Raw genomic sequence first — 19882 nt, 5'->3', positions numbered from 1 at the left:
TATTTAAACAATGGCGAACATGTATACAATGTCATAATATAAGTTATGTAGTACGTCAGTTTTGGTCGTGTTCACAAACCGTGACATTCAAATACCAATAACATATATTTAGTGTCTGTTGCCTGTGTGTATTGTGTAATTAGTTATACCTCCAGCGCACAAAGGTACACAAAGGTACACAAGGTACACAAAGGTACACAAAGGTACACAAGGTACACAAAGGTACACAAAGGTACACAAAGGTACACATCTCTTTCGTAATCTTAATGCAGCTAAGCAACCCACTTAATTCGAACTCATTCAATGCCAACTTGTATACGTAACGTATACTCTCAAAATCCCTATAACATTTTATCGAAACACAGTCACATATCTCAGATGGATCTGCCAGAGAAATTATGACCTGTCAACATCGCAATTTCTAACATAATTATGACCTCACAACGCTTTAATATTCCGCACTACTCGGCAACTTCATCTAATATAAAACAGCATAAAGGTCTAAAATGACATTCCTATGAAATCAATTGTCTATGTAGATGCTTTGCGGATAATCTTCATAATGCACGCTAGATGATTGTCTGCAAAGCTCTGGCATCCATATAGACAATAGATTCTCATTTTGGGTGTCTATGCATCATCATTGTTTAAGATAGTTTAAGTTTACCACAAAAACCGTTTATTGTTTGTTTGTTTGATTGATTAATTTAAGTCCTATTAGCAGCTAGGGTCATGTAAGGACGGCCTCCCATGTATGCAATGTGCTGTGTGTATGTTGTGCGGGGTGTGTGCAGAACACTGTTATAGCTGGTTCTAAATTTCTTGCTTTCCGAAATTGTGGGATCACTTTCTGACCTTTTCAGACGATTGTGACAATGGCAATGACAATGGCATTTTTTATTCTCATAAACTGAAGTTTACAGTGCAGAGAAATATACATATCAATTTTACAATTAAGTCAATAAGGAGTAATTTCTTATTCTTATAGTTACAGATTATATGCATGTTTACAAAACAAAATAATAGATAAGATCAGATGGACATCAAATATTGTTACCGACAGTCTGTGTTATTACAATCATAATTTAATCAGTGAAATGAGCTCATTTTCTGTTACATAATTAAATAGAGTATGCAATTTTAAAATGTTTGGCCGCTGGAAGTAATATCTAGACAGTAGTTTTCTCCTATTTGTACGAATGACTTCATTTTCACATCTGCCATATTCAACAGGAAGCTTAACATCACATGTTCTAAACTTACAATAAGCTACAACCAATTTAGAAGGGAGTGCAATAAGATATCTTTCTAGAATAAGGTCTTGTTTACACATTCTATAATGTGTTCCTTTCGGTGAACCAAATACCTCTTGTCTCTAATTGTGTATAAGTTTAGTTTTTAGTCTTTGGAAGACTAGTTTTCAACCAATTAACGCTTTCGAATTCAAGAGAATCAAAAATATTTCCCAAATCAATTTAATTTAATATATCCTTTAAATATAATAAAGGTTGTCCATTGTGAATTACAATGTGTTAATACTTTTACTCAACTTGTTACTTGGTTTATTTTGTGTACTGTCCACTACTTTGGCCCAGTAACTGATCATTCTAACTTCTACATTAATACTCAGTGGGTAAATCACCATATATCATATAATTTGGTGCTTAAGTTTTAACTTTCAAAATATGTTTACAAAATTTGAGAAGTAATCTCTCTAATAATCTGAAGTTACAATATCCGCACACTTCACACCCATACAATATAACAGATTTTATAACTTCAAAAATATAATCTCACAATCTCTCTAATAATTTGAAGTTACAATATCCACAACCTTCACACACATACAATATAATAGATTTTATAAAAATATCAAAAATATCAAAAATATCAAATTTACAATCAATTGAAAGGTTATGTTCTCTGCATTTTGCTAAGGCACATTTTATATATATATCTTTTTTTTTATTTATTATTTTTGTTGTTGTGTAAATCCATTTCTTGTGGCGTTGTGGCGATATGTAAGCAAAAGTACTTACATCTTGGACATTGTCATTTGGGGTCAACACGTTCTGTGCGTAGTGCGTGGTCTCCCGGCGTAAGATGACCTCCGACAAATTAAATGTATCTATTATCCTGTTTTCCTCGGCCATGGTCCCAAAAAAAATTACATATATAGAACACAACATTTGCATTAGAACACTTGCTAAATATTAAAATGTCCAATGCTTCTTAAACTTCTAAAACAGTACAATCTGGTACAATATATGTGAGCTGCAAACTACACCACCATTTAATTCGAAGCATGCACATAGCTACACATACCTCGCACCTTTACGTGTGTACACATACCGCGGACAGGTAAAGAATATCTCTGGAGACACAGCCCTACGTGCGTAAAACCTGAAGTAAAACTAGTAATGAGATGGATCAAATATTTTTATAACATATATATCGGGTTGTGATGCAGTTTGCATGCAAGATAATGTATACACGGCTGTCGCTGTTCTACATGCGCACACGTACTTGTGTGGAGACGTTGAGCCCGCGAAATACAAACTATCTCTATGACACGTTCCTACTATGTAGCATCTGATATGTGTGGTGTGTTTAATAAATCCACATGAGCAGCACACACGTGTTTCATAGCAGGTTCAAAGTTCCAGCAAAGAATCCATAATAATACTAACTGTTTATATCGTTCAATAAATGTATTTAATATCGTTCCATGTTCCAAGTAAAGTAAATATAGCTACACCAGGTATCGTCGGGTCACGTGATGTTAACCCCGGTCTCCTCTGCCTGATTCACGTGTACTAAAGTGAAAAACAAAAACCATTTTAATAATGAGAAGCAATAATAGAGTAACAGGGAATATATAAATACAAAACCTGGATTTACTATAAAGTTACTGTGAATTATTGAGATTAAAGACTACAGGACGATATTCAATTGATTATAGTTACAGCTTTTATTTTACATAAAATGTTTTTGGGTTGTAACGCCTACAGATAAACGTTGCCCTTCGGGATTCCGTATTTTATTTCTTATGTTGCCTATCAGCAGCAGAGTTTGAATTAGAATAGTCTTCCGGTCTTACAATCATTTACCAATCAGTTTGAAAGTATAATTACTAATACGATAGACTTGTATGGGTTGCTTTAATCAGTACATGAGCGTAACACTATATCAATAGATTATCATCAATACATTAAACAATATACAGAGCGTGTACTATTTTTCTCTGATTGCCAGATCAATATGATCCGAAGTCACCTTTGAATTGAAAGTTCTTTAACATACACGGAACTTCAATTTATATTTGTATATATTTTTTTTTTCAATCATTATGTTTTGTATGAAAACACGTCATATAAGTTAGTATCATCCACACATTGATAGCATATTTTATGTTGTGGAGATAAGCCGAAAGCTGTACATTATGTGGGAGAGAGACTGTCACAATCTGATTTAAAATACATATCATTATAACCACTCCTTTCAATAGAGGATCTGACAACATTCCATTAGGGGTCATGTTTGGATGACCTTTATACCACGTGTAATTCAGATCGCATGCATTTTCTCGCCTTGCTTCATCAATTGGAAACGCCATTTCGTCCCAGAATACATATCCATATTGCTTTGTTGTGTTATATGGCGAAATGACTACATACATTGAAATAATTCTGACACCTTTCTCAAACTATGTCGTTCCCTGAAATCACTTCCAAGATTCTGGAGTTTACCATTTCTAAAGTCACCAGAAAGTGGCCCTTATTGGGATGTTGTTAGATTCTCTTATTGAACATAGTGATGATAAGGAACTGTATTTTAAATCACATTGGCCCCGTCATAGCCGAGATCTGTTCCCTCTCCCTCGTATTGCACAGTTTGAGGCTTATCTCTAACTTAAAACATAGCAACTCTTTGTGTTATAACATAAACTGATTTCTGATATAAGCCAGATTTTGTCTATGGGCTCAGGTTACTCTACCAACATAAAATTACCTTTTGCCTGTACAATGAATAGTATTCATGAAACGTAATGTATCCTTATTATCTGTAAATTCACTTTCACCATGTTCAGCGGCAGTGATAGGGTGACATTACTTTTTCAATTTAAGCAATACAAAAAGATGGTTTTAGTGACATATATTACAAAAATGACCGATTCTACCTCAATTTATTTGTTTCCAATATGATCTGGCAAAGAAATGGCAGGAAAAAAGTCCGATTCATGCGTTTGTTAGAAAGGGTCAGGCTAAAGTGGTATAGCATTTATTTCCAGGCCTGTTCAAAACAGTCGATGCCCTAAGAACTTTCATTCGAAATTGGAGGATGTGAAAATTACGACCTCTAGGAACAATATAGCGACCTTCATGGATTTATCGGGGAAATCCCAAAATCATTATGCATACGTGTACCAATATACACTATATACACATATATAATATATGTGTATTTTCACTCAGCAATAGGCATGTATCTATTATCCTGTTTTCCTCGGCCATGGTCCCAAAAAACTTTACATATATAGAACACAACATTTGCATAAGAACACTGCAGAAAAATATAAAATGTCCAATGCTTCTAAACTTCCAAAAAACAGTACAAACAATCTGGTACAATATATGTGAGCTGCAAAACTACACACCACCGAGTTTTAATTCCGAAGCATGCAAATAGCGAACACATAGTCATCGCAGCCTTTACGTGTAGTTACACATACCGCGGACAGGTAAAGAATATCTCTGGAGACATTCAGCCTACGTGCGTAAAACCTGAAGTAAACTAGTAATGAGATGGATCAAATATTTTTATAACATATATATCGGGTTGTGGATGCAGTTTGCATGCAAGATAATGTATACACGGCTGTCGCTGTTCTACATTACGCACACGTACTTGTGTGTTGGAGACGTTGAGCCCGCGAAATACAAACTAATCTCTATGACACGTTCCTACTATGTAGCATCTGATATGTGTGGTGGTGTTTATATAAATCCACATGAGCAGCACACACGTGTTTCATAGCAGGTGTTCAAAGTTCCAGCAAAGAATCCATAATACAAAATACAAACTGTTTATATCGTTCAATAATAAAAGTATTTAATATCGTGGAAATTTTTCCATGGTTTCCAAGTAAAGTAAATATATACGCTACACCAGGTATCGTCGGGTCACGTGATGTTAACCCCGTCTCCTCTGCCTGATTCACGTGTACTAAATGTGAAAAAACAAACCATAATTAATCTTAATGAGAAACAATAATAAGTAACAGGGAAATATATAAATACAAAACCTGGATTTACTATAAAGTTACTGTGAATTATTGATTATTATCATCCACACATTGATAGAAGATGTCTATATGTTGTGGAGATAAGCCGACAACTGTACATTATGTGGGAGAGAGACCGTTACAGTCTGATTAAAATACAGATCCTTATAACCACTCCTTTCAATAGAGGATCTGACAACATCCCATTAGGGGCCATGTTCTGATGACCTTTATACCACGTGTAATTCAGATCAAATGCATTTTCTCGCCTTGCTACATCAATTGGAAACGTCATTTCGTCCCAGAATACATATCCATTTTGCTTTGTTGTGCTATTTGGCGAGATGACTACATACAATTGTACATTGAAATAATTCTGACACCTTTCTCAAACTATGTCGTTTCCTGAAATTCACTTCCAAGATTTTGGAGATAGCAATTTGATTTGCCATTTCTAAAGTCACCAGAAAGTGACCCTTATTGGGATATTGTTAGATCCTCTTATCGAACATAGCGATGATAAGGATCTGTATTTTAATCAGATTGGCCCCGTGATGGCCGAGATCTGTTCTCGCTCCCTCGTATTGCGCAGTTTGAGGCTTATCTCTAACTTAAAACATAGCAACTCTTTGTGTTATAACATACACTTATTTCTGATATAAGCCAGATTTTGTCTATGGGCTCAGGTTACTCTACAACATAAAATTACCTTTGCCTCTATGATGAATAGCATTCATGAATGTAATTCATAAAGCATGCTTTTGAGTTGGACAATCCTTATCTGTAAATTCACTTTCACCAGGTTCAGCGGCAGTGATAGGGTGACATTACGTTTTCAATTTAAGCTATACAAAAAGGTGATTTTAGTGACATATATTACAAAAATGACTGATTCTACCTCAATTTATTTGTTTCCAATATTTCTGATGTGGCAAAGAAATGACAGGAAAAAAACCGATTCATGCGTTTGTTAGAAAGGGTCAGGCAAAAGTGATTATAGCAGTGGTTTCCAGGCCTGTTAAAAACAGTCGATGCCCCCAGAGCTTTCATTCGAAATTGGAGGATGTGAAAATTTCGACCTCTAGGGACAATATAGCGACCTTCATGAATTTATCGGAGAAATCTAAAAATCATTATGCATACATGTACCAATATACCATGTGCAAAGTCGCTCAGCAAAAGGCCTATGTGACTAAATCTCCGGAAACTGATTATGACATGTTGTTGACACAACATCAAAATAAGTGTAAAACATGATGATTTGGAAATTAAGTGTCAAAATGGTGTGCAAAAACAGGAATTTTTTCAGAAAGCAGAGTTAATGCTGTAATTTTGTGGATGTATTTAATTTTGCGTTAAAAGGGAATTAGATTCTCTTCTAAGTTTTTTGTTCATATTTTGGATTAAAAATAATGGAATATTCCTGTTTGGGTTGTACGTTAAAATAATTATGGTATTATGCCCGGAGATCTTCTCACCCGTCTTGTAAAAGTCTTCCATAAATTACCTTTTACCGTCTTATAAGTAACTGTAATATATAACAGTCACATATAACACAGTAAAATGTAGCATATATGACATAACAGGTACCTGTTCCATTATCGGGGAGTTACAACGTAAAGAAAGAATAATAGCTGACATCACATCAATATTTTATTAAATAAGAGAATATAAAAACATGTACGTATTTAATATTTTTATCATAAAAATACAACATACCTTGTACACCTTCACAGTTCCATCCTTAAACCCCAGCCACACCTCATCATCTGTCGTTATGGTGATGGCCCACGGTACATAATCCTGTGTCGGTAGTATGGTAGTCATGGGGACACAGTCTCTGGACAACAGCTGGACACTCCTACTGTAGGCCTCACATATAATGATATTTCCTAGTGAGTCGAAGATGAAGTCACTGTCTAATATAAAATAATCCGTATCGGGCTTGTAGGTTGTAGTATCAAACTTCTCCTCCCCCGACACGACCTTGCCGTTACCTAGATACCGTAACCTTAACGTCAGGTCTGAATTTAGTAGAACCAGGTGACTGTTGTACTTGTCTGTACCATTAACCACCCCAACAACGCCACCATTGGTCCTCACTCTCCCAGGATAGATAAACAGAACATCTCCTCGTCCGTCATGTCGAGCGCGCCCTTTCTCCTGTCCATGGCGAGAGTATCGGACCAATACTCTCTCACTGTCGGCAGTAACGTTGTAGTCATACTGATCCATCAGTGTTACGTAGAGGTCACCACCAGGTGACATACAGATGTACCTCGGGTACAACTTCCCAGTGGAGAAGAGTGAGGTGACCTTTCCAGTCGACAGTTTGACCTGTTTAATATCTCTATCCTCATATCCACATATCAATAGTGTATCGTCATTAACAGTAGTCATACCATGAACAGCGGAGTTGAATTTCACAGTTTTCTTTTTTTGCCCATGTTTGGTTTTAAGAGTTATCTCCCGTTGATCGAGACACTTTATCCAGGATTTACATAGACAGCTACAACACATCTGGGTAACAGGCGTAGATGTTGAGTGTTGAAATGACGTGATTGGGACCAGTTCTCTCCCTTGGCGGATGACATTACCGAGAAAATCGGACCCTTTGTAAGTTGACAGGGACATACCTGTTGCCATCTGAGCTCCCTGTAATGAAGCTAGTTCCTCCATCTCGGAGGCCGTACCCCCAAACATCAGTTTCAACTGTCTATCATTCACCTTCCCTGGAGTAAAATCGATGGTCTCTAATTTAGGAAGCGGATCCCGTGTCCCGTCTGTATCTTCTAGTTTTTGTGAATCGTTTATCACTGTGATGTCGTCTTGCTCATCAATAACACGTTTTACATTGTCACTGTGCTGTTTAACTTTATCTAGTTTCTCTGACACCTTGTCAATGCCGCGCTGCAGTTGAACACAGTTATTTTGTGTCTCGGCCGCGAATTCAGATTTTAGACTCTCGGCCATCTTGGTAGCAGCGTCGATGATTTCTTCCTTTTGTTTATCGATTATCTTTACTCTTTCCTTCTGATCATTTTCTTGTTGTTCTTTTATTTTCATCATTTCATTTATATCTGATTCTAAACTCGAAGCAAATCGACGGTATTCGACTTGTTTTGGTTTTAGGTTTGCCTTTATGTTGATTGACACTTCCCGCAGCTTCTCGAACACGTGACCTTTATGTAAGCTGTCCGTCATACATTCCACACATACCAGAGTGTTACCACACGTAACACATACCGATACTATCTGAGACCCCGGATGTTTAGTACAATTCATTATCGTCTGTTTTAAAAACACCTGTCCACGGACTGGTTTCTACAATAATAAAAAAGTGTATGAATGATTTAGTTTCAAAATAAGATATAATCGTTCATGACGTGGCGTATGCGAGTAAATTTTGCGGCGATGATTTTTTTTGCAATGTTGCGGGAAATTACTTTGATCGCGCAAATTCCAGTTGGCCAAGTTTTGTTAAGATGTCCCGAGATATTACCACAAGCCCTTTACCTCTGGGGATGCGGGTTCGTAATCCCCATGTTGGGCAGTTGCTTGTTTGTTTGTTTGATTAATTTAACGTCATATTAACAGCTATGGTCATGTAAGGACGGCCTCCCATGTATGTGGTTGTGTTGCGTGTTTGTTGTGCTAGGGTGCGAGTTTGGGAAGGAAGAAGACTGCGGTATATTCATGTTGTGTCTTCTTGTATAGTGGAAACTGCTGCCCTTTTATAGTGCTAAATCACTGAAGCACTGCCAGGTACTCACCGTGTGGTTGGTGTTTTTCTTCGGGGTTACTCGACTTTCCTCCACGGAAAATCTGGCACGTCCTTACATGACCCTGACTGTTGATAGTGTGGTTAAAGTAATACAAACCAAAAAAGCGTAAAACCGCAAATTTTTGCAATATAATTAAAACGTATAGGATATTTGTCATTGCATTAGTAACGGCACAAGTCACCTTTGAATATGCCAAATAATTAAGAAATTCAGGTCTCAATGTGCAGGTTTCTTCCTACCATGTCCCGTGCCCGATGATACTTTAGGGGACTTCGGTAAAAAATGTTTGTTTATTTTTCGTGCGTAGTGTTTTATGCACACTGCTTTCCTAAAAATGACAATTTGGTTATAACTAATTGACCAAAAATCAAATCCGGATCGAATGCTGCCGCCGTCAAAAGTATACAGTATATTTTTGATATACAAATTATTATTTTTTCTAAGCTATCAAACCGGTCCTTCCTTATGGTTAAATGAAGATGACGGGGAAAAACAAAATCAAGGAACAAAAATATGCGCTTCTCGGGAAAATCACATACGCATTTAGATATATTGATTATGCGTTCGTAATGTGACATTTAATTTTTTTTCTACATAGCCATTCGTTTATCATACTAAGCTTTTTGCTTTACATACACGTAGCTTAGCGGTCAGAGCAGGACATACTGACGTCAATTGATTATCGATGACGTTGACAAAAATGACGTCACATTGACAAACAATTAGTTCGATGATAAATAGTCGTATCAGCCAAAACCATAATGGTACAGAATGTAGATGACGTCTGATATATAGATTGTTAAATCAACATCGTTATTATGGTATAATTTACCTTTTCATACAGATCCTTATTATCACTGCGTTGCATTAGAGGATCTGATAACATCCCCATTAAGGTCATGATGAGGTGACTTTTGTAAATGGCCAATCGAAATTGCTGCTGCCCAAAAATCTTGAATGTGACTTTAAGGCGACGAAATTGTTTGAAAAAAAAGATGTCGGGATTATTTTCGTGTACGAATTCATCTCTCCAAAATACACAACAAAACTAACTGTAATATGTATACTGAGACGAAATGCTTTTGTAAATTGATGTAGCAATACATGTGTAGAAAAATGTATTGGATCTGAAGCACACACCCCTCAACATCTAGGGGTCGGACCAGGCTCATTTATATGAAATATGATTGGCCTTCCCCAAAGAAATGTGGTTGCAATTCATCCAAGGATAAAGGAGGAGTTAAAGTAGTATTTCAAAGCGAAAATTAAGAACATATCACCCCCCTTTGGGGCCCTACCTCTCAGCCCCTAGAAAGTCAGACCAGACTCATTTATATAACAAAAATAAGTGTCTTTCCCCAATGATGTTCCACATCAAATATGGATGAAATCCATCCAATTAGGATGAAGGAGGAGTATGATTTTAATGCCAAAATTAAGAAAATTTCTCCTTTTTTGGGCCCCGTCCCTCTGCCCCTGCAGGCTCATTTATATGAAATACGATTGCTCCTTTTCAACAACGTCAGATGACCTAAAATGGAAATGTAAAACGAGATCGATAATTTTGTAGAGTCGCAAAAGTTATTTAAATACTACAAGTAAACCTGAGCAATTTGATTGGAATGAATAAAATGTTAATTTTCAAAACGCGGGTCGAATTATGCGTCCCGGCGTCGTCCTAAATGCAGCGCAGTAGTTGCCTATCACTACACCAGATGGCAAAACAATGAATGACTCTCCACCGTTATCAAACATTACGCAGGAAATCTCGCATATGTTTGGTGTTGTAACCTCATCTTAGGCCATCGATACGCATTTTATTATATTCTTATGTTTATTATCGGCTTTTTTAAGAAACCTTAATGCTTTGTTCAGGAAAGGTAGTGTATATTGACTCTTTTATATAAACGAAGAAAACCGGTCTCACTTCTGTCCGCTTTTTCAGCCTGTTACACAATGTTACTCCTAGTCAAATAACGCCCCGTACAAAGTTTAATTTTGATCAGTCGTTATCATTAAGTAGTATATAAATCACCTGATAACGTCAGCGGTGTAAACCATTTCTCGCAGGATATGTTTAATCTGTATGTATAACTACCTTGGCAATAGTAAAATTAATTATATATGGTGTCACTTTGTCAGGACCATGTCAGGATCATTTTCAATTTCTTTCAACAAATTTATTTCAAACAAGAGGCCCAAGGGCCTAAACATATAGGAAATTAATTAGATATAGTGTCATGGTAGCCATCTTCGATTTGTGATCAACCAGAGATGTAACAATACTTTATCGGGACCATGTCAGGATCATTTCATGCAAGTTTCAGCCAAATCGCACCAGTAGAACTTGAGAAGAAGTTCAAAATGTGTTTTCAAGATGGCGGCTGTGGCGGCCATCTTGGATTTTGGATCGACCCCAAAAATAACAACACTTTGTCGGGACCATGTCAGGATCATTTCATGCAAGTTTCAGCCAAAATCGCACTGGTAGAACTTGAGAAGAAGTTCAAAATGTGTTTTCAAGATGGCTGCTGTGGCGGCCATCTTGGATTTCGGATCGATCCGAAAAATAACAACACTTTATCAGGACCATGTCAGGATCATTTCATGCAAGTTTCAGCCAAATCGCACCGGTAGAACTTGAGAAGAAGTTCAAAATGTGTTTTTCAAGATGGCGGCTGTAGCGGCCATCTTGGATTTCGGATCGACCCGAAAAAATAACAACACTTTGTCGAGACCATGTCAGGATCATTTCATGCAAGTTTCAGCCAAATCGCACCGGTAGAACTTGAGAAGAAGTTCAAAATGTGTTTTCAAGATGGCGGCTGTGGCGGCCATCTTGGATTTCGGATCAACCCGAAAAATAACAACACTTTGTCAGGAACCATGTAAGGATCATTTCATGCAAGTTTCAGCCAAATCGCACCGGTAGAACTTGAGAAGAAGTTCAAAATGTGTTTTCAAGATGGCGGCTGTGGCGGCCATCTTGGATTTCGGATCGACCCGAAAAATAACAACACTTTGTCGAGACCATGTCAGGATCATTTCATGCAAGTTTCAGCCAAATCGCATCCGGTAGAACTTGAGAAGAAGTTCAAAATGTGTTTTCAAGATGGCTGGCTGTGGCGGCCATCTTGGATTTCGGATCGACCCGAAAAATAACACAACACTTTGTCGAGACCATGTCAGGATCATTTCATACAAGTTTCAGCCAAATCGCACCGGTAGAACTTGAGAAGAAGTTCAAAATGTGTTTTCAAGATGGCGGCTGTGGCGGCCATCTTGGATTTCAAATCAACCCGAAAAATAACAACACTTTGTCGGGATCCCATTTATGTCAGGATAATTTCATGCAAGTTTCAGCTAAAACCGCACTGGTAGAACTTGAGGAATGAAGTTCAAAATGTGAAATGTTAACGCACGGCGACGGCGGCGGACGGCGGACGGCGCACGGCGAGGACGGCGACGTTACGACGGACGAAACATGACGACTATAGGTCAATCCTGACAACCCTTTCGGGTCAATGACTTCTAAAAAAATACACCTTTTATAGGTCATCACGCATTGACACTATTTTTTTTTTTATATTTTTATCGGTCAAAAATGTGTTTGTCCACCATACTGTGTGAATCACAAAAGATTTCAAACAATTCTTTTTAATTCTAAACCAGAAGATATGCACATGGAATTAGAGAGAATTTGTTGTGATTATAGATGCTTTTATATATATATATATATATAGAAACCTGAAAAGGGTTGATCACCGGACTGCAAATGAATAATGACCTGGTGCTTAGATCACGTAGCGTCACCGACTGCAAATGAATCAGCACTTAGCGTGATGATTCTCTTTCGATATTGCTGTCGTGTTCTCACGTACTCGATCACGCACTTGAGGTTTTAACCAAGTCCGAATTTGTTCTTTAACATACACCAAATATACAGTTCGCGCGGGTATAGACCGGGAGTAGTCTGTGGTGTTGTCCGATATAGAGAGGGAGAAGACGGCTCAAAGTCAGTCATGGTATCGCCAACTCTACAGAATTGCCCAGCGTTTTCACTGCACTCCCGCGATTGGAAGATACGTAACTGACCGTGTTCCACCTAATCCGATTTGTAGCAGGGTGAATGAGTTGAAATGAGAACGTTTTGATTTCCGTTCTTGCGCATGAATTGTTTTCAAAATCCCTTCCCTGACCAAGAAGCCATGGACCGTAGTTCCAGACACAAGTTTTCTCGCCGTAATCCTGTTGTTTCCGGCAACAAAATCCTGACGCATTGTACTGACAGTGACCTGTCCGATTGCGGACTTTGTTGGAATGAAACGCTCCAACCACATATACGGTGTTAAGTATCAAGCACCGATCAAAAACAGCACGTCCTTGGAAAGGACCCTGCAAAAGTCACGACGTGTAATGCCGCCGTCCATTGCTTCCTTCCAGGGCCAATTCCACGAGTGTTAATGGGGGCCACAGGTTGGTGCAGGTTCGATGTATCGTGACATATCAGATACATGAGCGTGAACACGTTTTCTTGAATATCAGAGTCGATGTCTACCTGCCACCACACTTGACCTTGCGGCTAGTTGGCCTTCGATGCATCACGATTCCCCTGGGTTATTTTCTGATTTATGTAGAAGTTCAACCAACGCCAGGCGCGTCCGCTCTTTAGTGGTATGACCTGAACGGCGTGCCCCCCAAATTTAAAGCACCTATCAGGACATGAGCGTACAGCTCTTCTCTGGTTGAAATGTGTAGCGTTGTGGTCGCTCATCAAACGTGTTATGTATCGCATCCATTGTTTTGTACGTTATGTCCTACGTACGTGACAAAGTACGGGTGTCTTGCTTTAGTCCCATAGCTATGGATTTTGTATCAACATGGATAAACTGGAGTATGGTTTTATCCAATGTATCGAACAACAATGTAGGTTCTTCTCCCTGGAATGGGGGACACTCATCGACTGTATTGCATAAAGTTCAGCGACTGAGACCATCAGCATATACTGTTCTGTGGTATACCTTGGCCTATAGTCTCACAACTGAATACTCAGACTGTAGCTAGTAACCAGAGCCCATACTCTGAATATGTGCAGAGGCCATGTTAGTAAGCCTTCAACATACCTAACAATGGTTTATGATCTGTGTACGCGACAAAACTTCCAGCCGATATTGGTGGAATTTACGCACACCGAATTGCTGCACCTTCTTTGTCAAGCTGCAAATAGTTTCTTTTCAGCAGGTGCTAGTGGTTCGCGAACGCGTATGTGATTTGGTCGTTCACGACCATTAGGCTAATATGAGAAAGCACGGCTCCAAGCCCGTATGGTGATGCATCGCACGACAAAACAAGTTCCCTTATCCGGATCATAATGAACGAGTAAGGAGTCTGACTGAAGCATGTCCTTTGGCTTCCTGAAAAGCTTTGTCCTCAGTGTGCTCCATTTCCACTTCATATCTTTAGTAGCTAGCAAAAGCGTATAACGGTGCTTATGTTGTGCTTAGCTGAGGCAAGTAGCACGAATAGTAGTTCAATATCCCTAAAAATGCCTGTAACTCCTTCACGTTGGATGGAGCTGGTGCGTCCTTGATTGCCGTGACCTTGACCTCAATAGGTTGCATGCCCTCACTATTATCCGGTGTCTGAGGTATTCAACTTCATCCTGAAGGAAATGGCACTTGCTCCTTTTGAGCCTCACTCCAGCTTTCTCCAAACGATTAAGAATAGCTTCTAAGTGTTCTATGTGTTGTTGACGGTTCTTACCAGTCACCAAAATATCGTCCACGCGCACGATTACTTGAGGTATGCCTTGCAATAAATTTTCCATAGTGCGCTGAAATATCCCTGGTGCGGATAAAATGCCATATGGAAGACGGTTATATACAAACAATCCCTTGTGTAGTGTTTTCGAACCCTCATCTAACTCGAGTTGCTGATAGGCCTGGCTCAAATCCAATTTTGAAAATTCTGTTCCTCCGCCCAGAGTAGCATACAGATCCTCTGTTAATTATCCAATTTTGAGACTTTATTGACTGTTACTTTATAATCACCACAAATCCGTATGGTTTTGTCACTCTTGACAATTGGTACGATGGGTGTCGCCCAATCAGAGAACTCTACTGGTGATATGGTTCCCTCTGAAACCAATCGGTCAAGTTCGTGCTCGATCTTGTCGCGAAGCGCGTAAGGAACAGGTCGAGCCTTGAAATATAGTGGTTTCTCGCTCTGGTCCACATAAATCTTTGCTTTGGTTCCCACGACCTTTCCTAAGCCTGGCTCGAACACTGAAGGATATTTGTCCAAGATCTCCTCAATCTGGTGACAGTTTGACTCCTGTCTAATCATGAAAATTTCATTCCAGTTGAGTTTAATATGCTGTAGCCAGTCGCGCCCAAGCAAACAAGGATTGTTTCCCTTGATGACTTCAGCTGACAAAACACCGCTGTATTAGCCATAGCTCACTGGAACATCATCACAACTCCCTAATACAGGTACCATTTCGCCTGTGTAGGTTTTAAGCTTAGTGTTCGACTGTTTCAATGCCACATTTTTGTTTTTGTTCAAAAGTTTAAATGCAGGCTCACCCATGACTGTTTTCGAAGCACCGGCGTCAATCTCCATCTTTAATGGTGAACCGTTGACTAACACTGTCACTAAGTATGGCGCCTTATTTTGTGATGATATTCTGTACATTGGATAAATGTCGTCATCCTCATCCTCATTGCAGCTGTCCAACGCATTCATTCTGTTGCTGGATTTCTTCCTGACTGTAGACTGTCCCCCTGAAGCTTTATTGTTGTCCGCGAGTCTTGACAAACATTTCTCCAAAATATGACCTTTCTTGTGACAATAGAAGCATTCAGAGTCTTTGAATTTACAGTTATGTGGGTTGTGTTTACCTCCACACCGAAAACATGGTTTAAACGACTGACCTTTGGTATGACCTTCAGGGTGTGACCTCTGTCCACGTGACTGTGTCTGGGTTTTTTGTCCTTGTTTTGACTGGCTAAGTTTGTGGATATTCTCTTTGGTAGGGATATCTTCCTTATGCAAATCTAAGACATTTTTAGCCGCTGTTTCCATTGAAATGGCTATTTCATATGCTTTTGTAAAAGTTAATTCATGCTCCGACAGCAAATGGCGTTGTATTCTGTCGTCTCTAATACCACATACAAAGCGATCTCTAATCATTACGTCAAGTGTTTGTCAAAAATTACAATGTTCTGATACATTACGTAATGCCGCGATGTACTGAGAAACTGACTCACCAGTTTTCCTGAATCTGTTGTGAAACTTGTATCGCTCGACGATTTCTGACGGTTTCGGCGAGAAATGTTCTCGAAGGAGTGTGACCAGATCTCCGTAGGTGTTCTCTGACGGTTTCGTCGGTGCTGACAAGTCACTCATCAACTTGTAAACTTTAGGTCCGCACACACTCAAAAGTATGGCGCGTCGTCTGAACTTGTCCTCCGCCTTAGTATCTCCGATGCCATTAGCTACAAAATACTGTCCAAGGCGCTCAGTATAATGTTCCCAGGTCTCCCCCTGGCATTCGTCGAATGCATCGATCTTCCCATAAGTCGATGTCATTGTCCAAAAGTTTTCCTCGTCGCCAAAATTTTACAAATCTTGGGACCGGCATGACATAACTGACAGACACAAATATGGCGGCGTCAACATGTGCTTTTATTACCCATGATACAGTTCGGTATTACATGTGTCATACTAATTACCTGAATGATATTACAGATATTGTAGACCGACAAACAGCGACAAGACTCAATTATGCAAATACATTACACTGTGTACTGTTAAATATAGTATGATTGATAGTTCACAATTTGAAGAATTTTATTTCTAAAGTATAATGGCAACATTAATCGTATCTGCTACGTATACATTAAAAATTTACATTATAACCAATAAGATCTTTTGGTCTTTATACAAATGATAGAAAATATAACACAAAAAATTGTAGCCCGAGTTGTCGGTCAAAACGTAGAAGTTATGTTGAACTCTTAGATTGTTCATTTGCTCGTGAACTTGGCTTGATAAGAATCGATCTTCACGCAAGAACTGTTCTTCGACATCACACATGTTGTCCCATGCATTATGATGCATGTTGTTTTAGTTAAATATAGCGTTTTCAATTCATCATCTGATGAGATAGATATGAACAAAGCAGTATTCAATCCTTAAATAACACTTATTACATCAATTCGGTAACACTACCCATATTAAATATAGTGGGAGAGTCCAGCTAGACACTATACAAATGATGACATTAGTTTAATACGAGGGAAGTATCACCGTTCAAAGGTTTAATATATGAATTACGAATATTTTATTGACTTTTTGTTAAATTAGTCATTGTGTTTCAAATAGCAAAACTTGTATCGTTTCATAAAAAAACAACTATTGACTTTTTGTAGGTTAATACAAGGAATTGTTAAACCCGAGAAAGGCGATATTCCCCAGGCCATATGATAGAATTTACAGTTGTAGGGTTTAGCCTATTCTTTCCAATGTTGCCCAGTGTCCATTAGACTGTTAAACGCTCCTTTTTAATGTTACTCTGTATGGAAACAGGATTTGTTAGTATTATCGTGGTGGAGTATTCCTTCAGACAGTCTGGGACTTGGCCATCATGTATGAATAAGTTTAAACGTGTAACCAAAACTTCTGATACTCTGGCGCTTCAATGTTTAAGTGTTTTTTGTTGTTGTTCGGAGTTTTTTACTTTCGTATTAATAATGTAACTTGAATTAAGTTGTATAATTACAAGTGAAAATAAAAACACATTTCATTTCTTGACAATTTTAATTTACACTCAAGATACTTGTGCCATGGTTATCGTACATTATGCCTATATATCGGAATGCGAAAACCAAATCAAAGACGAATGCTGCTATTGATAACCAAATGTTGCAAAAACTGTTGCATATAGATGGCTACTATAGATGATTACTATACAGTTATTTCAATACAGTTGGATTGACACCAACGGAATGCCATAGGTATACTAACATATACTGTATGCATTTTAACATACATGTATGCCATATTCCCCAGGCCGAACCTGATTTGGCACTCTTATATAGAAACAAAATTGAAAGTTTTATCTATATTTCTATGAGAACTTTTTTGCAATTGTTTATTTTTCAAGGCATTTCGAATTTCTTTAGGATACACTAATAAAGCAGAATTGTAACAATCTACCTTCACATCATTCATCATAACCTACCATCAACATCATCAACATCATCATCATCATCATCATCATCATATCATACATACCATATCATAATCATCACACTTTCATATATCTTTTTATCATATTCGTCATATCATTATTGTCATCATCATCATCATTTCACAATCATCATACCTTCATAAATAATGCCATCATCATCATCATCATCTTCCTCATCCTCTTCATTATACTATTACCATCATCCTGTGGGTGATCGGGTGATGTAGTGGTTAAGCCACTCGCCTTTCACCTAACCGGCCGGGGTTCGATCCCCAGCACGGACCTGAAAAGGTTTGGGGTCACATTCCAGATCACGTGGGTTTTCTCCGGGCACTCCGGTTTTCTCCCACTCTAAAATCCCTCGCGCTCTTACATTCGGGCCATCGAGAGTGATTTGCATAAGTTGTATAACTTGTTTCGTATTCGATGTAACATAAATAAAGTTTATATTTATATTTACCATCATCATCATCATCATCATAATCATCATATCTTCAATTTGTTTTTCTAAATATTACCTTCATCCTTATTCTATCATCATTATCATCATTATTTATCTAAATACACAGACACACCCTCACACACAACATACACGTGCGCACGCACAAATACGCAACATATGCATACACAGAGAAAAAAGAGAAATTATACAGAAATATTTACAGTCAGTGGTGAATTGATAGTATAAACCCCGTTGATTTCAACCAAAGGCTACTCAACTTTATTTCTAGATAGATTGAGTATGTCGCGCGCAATTTGGAGCCGCGCGGATGAATTTATGATGGTCCAAATCAGAAACTTTTGGTGTTTTCCGTACTGAACGTATGTTCGATGAACATGTACATGTATTAAAAATAGGTTTTGAACACATATACATGTACGTGTGTAAATACAAATGTAGAAAAGTTACATTGTTTATGTTACTACCGTACCTCTTTAAGCAATGCTTCCGTGCGTATAATAAATAAACAATGTTGTACAATGTACAGTTTTGCACATTCCGATGACGTCGCATCGTTTACATGTTGAATGTCGGTGAGTCTGTGTTGTTCGTTACAACATGTAGATCTACATCCTATTTGTATTTTTTAACATCTTTGGTTGTACGCAAATGGGTAAGATATGTCAGGACAACATCAGTCTTTGAGTTGTATAAGTTTAACCAAAACGACCTAGCACGACAATGCATTTTTGTTCACCTCGGGGGACAGACAGGTCCTGTACGTTATCTACTGTGAATCGGCGAGAGTAGGTCTTACGTTTGGGTGTTTCGAAATATCAATGAAACGGAATCCTACAATTGTAGCTTTACAATACTTGTAATAGATATTTCTAATATTTATTGAAGTGTTTGAAACAACAATATAAATATGAGCTAACATTTTGAGAGCGGTAAAACGTTTACAGTAGTGGACCTACCTGTGTTTGTACATGTTCCTCGAAACGACGTCCGATACATTTGAAAATTTCCAAAATCCGGAAATAATGACATGGAACTATGTAAACATCCGCGTATTCAAGTAATTTCAAACATGTACTGATTAAGTAGAACTCAAATGA

The 19882-nt window shown here is 38.1% G+C and overlaps 1 protein-coding gene across 1 annotated transcript; it reads right to left on the bottom strand.

The window, feature by feature from the left end:
* Positions 1 to 882: 882 nt before the first annotated feature.
* On the bottom strand, positions 883 to 8595 carry LOC138305539 (uncharacterized). Its single transcript, XM_069245809.1, has 2 exons — positions 7004 to 8595; positions 883 to 2816 (listed from the first exon to the last, which is right to left on the bottom strand). The coding sequence occupies exons 1-2, from the start codon at positions 8567 to 8569 to the stop codon at positions 2808 to 2810; spliced, it is 1575 nt and encodes a 524-aa protein (XP_069101910.1). The 5' UTR covers positions 8570 to 8595; the 3' UTR covers positions 883 to 2807.
* Between the last annotated feature and the right edge of the window lie 11287 nt (positions 8596 to 19882).

This window comes from Argopecten irradians, chromosome 13 (assembly GCF_041381155.1).
Source record: "Argopecten irradians isolate NY chromosome 13, Ai_NY, whole genome shotgun sequence".
Taxonomy (NCBI): domain Eukaryota; kingdom Metazoa; phylum Mollusca; class Bivalvia; order Pectinida; family Pectinidae; genus Argopecten; species Argopecten irradians.
The sequence above is the reverse complement of the archived record's forward strand: the minus strand, read 5'-3'. Positions and strand labels throughout refer to the sequence as shown.

Excerpts from the sequence above, each read along its gene's own strand:
- LOC138305539 (XM_069245809.1), bottom strand. The coding sequence starts at position 8,569 with ATGAATTGTACTAAACATCCGGGGTCTCAGATAGTATCGGTATGTGTT.